The sequence below is a fragment of the Populus euphratica genome, unplaced genomic scaffold, assembly GCF_000495115.2.
Source record: "Populus euphratica unplaced genomic scaffold, PopEup_1.0 scaffold245.1, whole genome shotgun sequence".
Classification (NCBI taxonomy): domain Eukaryota; kingdom Viridiplantae; phylum Streptophyta; class Magnoliopsida; order Malpighiales; family Salicaceae; genus Populus; species Populus euphratica.
In genome coordinates, this window is record NW_011500127.1 from 273,200 (window position 1) to 278,856 (window position 5,657).

Here is a 5,657-nt window from a genome sequence, read left to right on the forward strand (position 1 = left end):
AAGAAAAAAAAACTTGAATCAACCAAGTTAACTTATCAAACTCATGATTTGTGTTATAAGAGTGGAATAAGTTGAAAAAAATAAATATAATATTAAATAATAAAATTAAAAAAAATATTGATTGAAACAATCAAAAAACAAAAAGCACTATTCTATGAATAGTGCCATATTAGGAGTACAATCAAAATTCTTTTTTGTTTTTCAGTTTTTTTTTTTGTTAATAAAACAATTTTAAGAATTTTCCACCGATTTGTAAAAGGATTAATTAGGGCTATGTATTTAGAATTTTTTAACAAAAAAAAAAAACTTCTATGTCATTTTAACGGCTGAAAAATTCTCTAAAATTTGTGTACTTATAATTACAGATACATTGAGGGACTTCTAGATGCTGTTTATTGTTTTTTAGTTTCCTCTTTTGCATGTTCAATACGTGTAAACGGAGGGATTTCATCCCTTCACAAGAAATGAGGATTTCTCATTCCCAAGCCTCAAATTTCTTTAAAACTTGTATGAGTGTGGTGAAAGGTTTTTATTTCTAATCTGCTGGAAAATTGAGACTTCGGGTGCAACTAATATTGTCCAGCTACTACTACAAACATTAATACCTACGAACATCAACAAGAAAGATTAACATTATTAATCCACCATAAATAATAATGGAAATGAGGGATCCAGGATGCATGTGGCTTCCATGTTCAAAACGAGATTCTTATTGATGCTTAACCGCAAGGAGAAAATGGTTCCACAATGATATTTATATATATATAGTAATAATTAATTATACAAAAATCAGAAATCACATTACGTCTACTTCCATTGATTGGCAACAATGTCAGCCAAATCCACGACCCTTTGGGAGTAACCCCACTCGTTATCATACCAGGCAATCACCTTAACCATGTCGTCTCCCATCACCATTGTTAGTGATGAATCGACTGTTGAGGAGACATCGCTGCACCTGAAGTCAACTGAAACAAGTGGCTCATCACAGACTGATAGGATACCCTTGAGCTCCTTCTCAGCACTCTCTCTAAAACCTTCATTCACCTCTTCAGCGAAGGTCTTCTTGGAGACCTGGACAACAAGGTCGACCACCGAGACATTTGGGGTGGGAACACGCAGGGCAATGCCGTTAAGTTTACCCTTAAGAGTGGGAAGGACGAGGGCCACTGCCTTTGCTGCACCGGTTGATGTTGGAACAATGTTAAGAGCTGCAGCTCTTGCACGTCTGAGATCACGGTGACTAGCATCAAGCAGTCTCTGATCTCCAGTGTATGAGTGAGTGGTAGTCATGGTGCCCTTGATGATGCCTGTCACAGATTGTCATTCAATTTCGATGTTATTAAGGCATTTTTGTTTCGTTAATTACTAGAAATGCGCAACCAAATTTATTCCAAGGTTTGCTGTGTCGGTGACTGTTCTTCTTTTCAGCTACTACATATTGCCTACTAGCTCTCAATTACAACAGTGAAGTTGTGTTTTCTCAAAAGCTCAGGATTCAAAGTTTGCAGCTCTTAACATACATGGAACGCTAGAGCTTTTCGATTGACAGGAAAGTAGCAAAGAGGCAGAGAATTAATGAGGAAAGGGAAAGTGTCAATAGATTTAATTACCAAACTTCTGGTCTAGGACCTTGACGAAGGGAGCAAGGCAGTTAGTGGTGCAAGAAGCATTGCTGATGATAGGTTCATCAGGGTTGTAGGCGTCAGCATTGACTCCAACAACGTAGGTTGGTATATCACCCTTTCCAGGGGCTGTGATGAGCACCTTCTTGGCCCCTGCTGTGATGTGCTTCCCTGCACCTTCCCTGTCGACGAAAACCCCCGTACCTTCTATCACCAGGTCGACCTCCATGTCCCTATAACATCAAACGAATTGGCCAGCCCATCATTAGCACACGTATTTCATACGATCAACTATCTAATATGTGAACATCATGTGTAATTCAAGTCTTCATTGGAGAAGACAACAAAAGCGAAAGAGACACTTACTTCCAGGGAAGGTCGAGAGGGTTGCGGCTAGAAACGACCTTGATGACCTTGCCATCAACAGAGATGGCATTATCACCAACAGGCTTAACGTCAGCATCGAAGATGCCAAGGGTGGAGTCATACTTGAGAAGGTGGGAGGCCTGCTTAACACCACCAGTGTCGTTGATGGCAATGACGTCAAGAGGGGAATCCTTGCGTCCATGCCAGCACCTCAAGAAGTTCCTGCCGATCCTGCCAAACCCGTTTATGGCCACTTTTATCTTTGCCTCTGCGGCACTTTTTCTGTATCCTCCACTGCTGTTTCCAGTCTTCACAGTCACATCAGAATAAGTTTAAAAAAAACAAAATCAATGAATATCAGTTAACTGGAATATGTAGCATATGTTTGTTTCCTACCACATTTAGAACACTAGACCAATATATATATATATATAATTAACTGTTAGCAAATTATTGCTAAAGATATACTACCTACATTTTGGATGAAAATTAAAATTCTAATATCTGAACTTGCATAGCAAACTTCAGTCTGTATGTCAGACTATTGAATTACCAAGATCCAAGAACCTTAGCTACTGACCTTTGCTTTCTTTTTCTTTTTCTTTTTTTAATGTTTAACTTCAAAGTGACCCTTCTCTTCTTTCTTACACGTTTAAAGATTTCCATTCTTCCACTATTTTGTCAGAAAGCATCCGTCATATATATTAGGCCTATTTCATGTAGTTTCCCAGTACATCCAGCTTTTAATGCAGCCAGACATGTTTCTTATCTGATAGTTCATGTCTATTACAATATTTCCTACAGTGTGAATAAACTGTTGTGATTAAACTACAATGCTTGGTTAATGATTGATAGCCTGTCATGTGTTTATTTGTCTACGTCCGCTACTAATACTACGACTACAAATGGGAAATTGATGTAACGAAGCTTACTGCAGAGGTCTGGAAAGCAACGACAGAAACAAAGTCATCTGATGTCTTTTTCGTAAAGGGAAGGAAAGCTGATGAACTGCGGAGGCCTGAGAAATCTGTAAATCCCTTTCCACTTGCCTGTATCATAACCAAATAAATTAAGAAACTTTAACATAAACCCGAAACCAAAAACACACCAGGTACAAGAACAGGTTAATAAAGCTTAGAGTGTAAAGAAGCATAAGAGTTGCGAGCATTGGACCTGAAGAGATGGTTTGGCTACAGAGAAGGTAGCCGAGGCCATTATGGTAGGAATAAACACACTGACAAAAGCAGAAATTCTCTTTCAATTAGTAGTAGTGCTTGTGTTGAGTGTAGCAGCACTACTAGTAGAGAAGGGTGGTTTGAGAGAAGACAGACTGGAGAAAAAATAAGAGAGGATTAGATTATGGATAGCCTCTCATTCAATGTATGGCTGTGGTTATGCTTTGCGTTTGTGTCTCCAAATCTCTACCATTCCATTTTCCAATCATGTAGAATTGCACAATCGTGTGTAGACTGTGGAGTCTTGAGACTCTCTACAGCATCTGGTTTTCAATCTTTGGGCCTCCACCTTTGATTTCTTGTAAGTGGGCCAAACTAGCTAGCTCTTGCCTTCTTCAAACGAGGTCGTATTGGCACTTGCAATAGAATATTCATTATGGGGAAAGAATTTTGGATAGCGCGGAAGGGAAAGGGATGAATGGCCTGTGTTTGTTTGGCATGGCATGATCTTTTTCAGCCATTGCTATCTTCCCAAATGAATTACAGCCATGTTCTCATCTGCCGCTTTTAATGGCCAGCGTTGTCAGTTCCTTCTTCTCTTGTATGATTTACAGAACGGCCATTATCGAGCGAACTCGCCTGTGGCTTTTTTCTCGTGCTATTGGGAATGGTTGATGACCTAGCTATAAGTATAAGAATGCCATCACCACTAAGATATTGATCAGTATTGTGCTACTTTTTACTATTTATTTATTTATAAAAAAATTATTCAGTTAGGTAAATGATTTTTATTTTTTTATTGGCCCATTTTAAATTTTGATTTTATAGAAACTAAAATGACATTTCTTTCTTTTATTTTGTATGTAGAAATTTTAACTAAACATATTTTTGAAAAAAAAAATGAAACAATAGTTCATTGATTTATATATAAAAATAAGCTCGCATTTAACCCTTTTAGCATTGTTAAATTAAAAGGGTATATAGATGTAATGAAATATAAATTAATATCTCAATAATCTCTTTACAGGATTAAGAAAAATATTTTAGAAAAACATATCAATTGAGATTACTAGGTACTACTAGAAAGGATAATAATATTAATGTTGGATATAATAATAAAGGTAATAATATTAATGATGATGATCGTAATACTAGCTTTAGTTATATGATGATGCTAGTAGTTAAAGTGATAATAAAGTTATGATGGCATGATAGTAATAGTAAGATGATGGTATTAGTAACATGTAATTATATTTTTTTTATGAATTTAAAATATTTTTATTTAAATGAAGACTATCAAGGTTTAAATAGAAAAATTAAGTTGTATAACATTTTTAATTTATTATTTCTTGTATATTCTTATGATGAAAATGTGTTAATAGTAGTGTGATAGAAGATGAGTTATATACTCTTAACAATTTTCATATCTTGATATATCATGTGAAATATAGCATAATATTTTTTATAAAAAATTATTTATATGAGTGAAAAATATAATCGTTTCTTTAAGGATTTTAAAACAATTGAGTTTTTCAAAGTTCTCGTGAAGCCTAGAGTTGTTTTAGGCCAAATAAACAAAATCATGATAACCAAATAAAATCTTTATGTAAAGAATTATATGAATATTATTATCTTACTTTATATAAAAGGTTGAATAGTTTAAGATATCACGTTTATCATTTGACTATGTAAATTCAATAATATTTCACTAAGAAAGGTTCAATTTGAAAAATTCAAAACCTTTTATCTCACATAGAAAAGAATCAAGTTTCTTAAAAACAAGATTTTTTTTTATATAGTTTATATAATAGGAATATAAAAAAATTAAAATTAAATTCAAATAGCATCAAAACTTTTAAAGAGAATAGGCCAATTAAAGTGGGGTTTGGGCTTAAAACTTTACACATATACATGTTTGGTTCATCATTGAGCCTAAGTCTAGGTATAGGTTTAGGTTTGGATTTACCATGAAATAATTTTTTAGACTATAAAAGAATTATTTTTTATCAACTTATTTTTAAGTTTAGGTTGGAGTTTATGATTTTTTTCGCGTATAAAAAGTATTTTGGTAGCCTATTAGTTTGTTTAGGGTATAAATAAAGAGTGAAAAGTTTCTTCCAGCTAGATAGTTTTTATTCAAATAAAATGTCATATTTAATGCCAAACTATCATCTAATTATGGTTTATGGTAGGTAATTAAGATTGATAATAGCATAAATTAATTTTGGTACTTTATATTAATTTTAATTTCAAATTTTTTATTAAAAAAAAAGGACTAAAGGAATATTCTGGACATATTATTATAGAATTTTTTATACTTTTCTTCACCTCAGCTTTCAACTTATTCTCTTTTATTTTAAGCTCTATTTTTCCTTTATGTTTAAGCTTTTTTTTTCCTCTATGTTTTTCTTTTACTCTAGAGCTTAAATTCAGTATTTGTAAAGAGATATTTAAGTTAAATTTTTTTAAGTTGAACATTATTTAAAAATAC

General features: G+C 33.6%; 1 protein-coding gene across 1 annotated transcript; it reads right to left on the reverse strand.

The window, feature by feature from the left end:
• Positions 1-719: 719 nt before the first annotated feature.
• On the reverse strand, positions 720-3,379 carry LOC105110306 (glyceraldehyde-3-phosphate dehydrogenase A, chloroplastic-like). The gene is made up of 5 exons (XM_011005298.1): positions 3,165-3,379; positions 2,924-3,040; positions 1,992-2,299; positions 1,614-1,858; positions 720-1,310 (listed from the first exon to the last, which is right to left on the reverse strand). The coding sequence occupies exons 1-5, from the start codon at positions 3,204-3,206 to the stop codon at positions 808-810; spliced, it is 1,215 nt and encodes a 404-aa protein (XP_011003600.1). The 5' UTR covers positions 3,207-3,379; the 3' UTR covers positions 720-807.
• Between the last annotated feature and the right edge of the window lie 2,278 nt (positions 3,380-5,657).

Bases quoted from the DNA above. Each gene is read 5' to 3' on its own strand.
- LOC105110306 (XM_011005298.1), bottom strand. From the start codon at position 3,206: ATGGCCTCGGCTACCTTCTCTGTAGCCAAACCATCTCTTCAG. The intron at 2,300-2,923 runs GTAAGCTTCGTT...GTGACTGTGAAG, and splicing joins TTGCTTTCCAGACCTCTGCA to ACTGGAAACAGCAGTGGAGG. The intron at 1,859-1,991 runs GTAAGTGTCTCT...TTGATGTTATAG, and splicing joins CCTCTCGACCTTCCCTGGAA to GGACATGGAGGTCGACCTGG.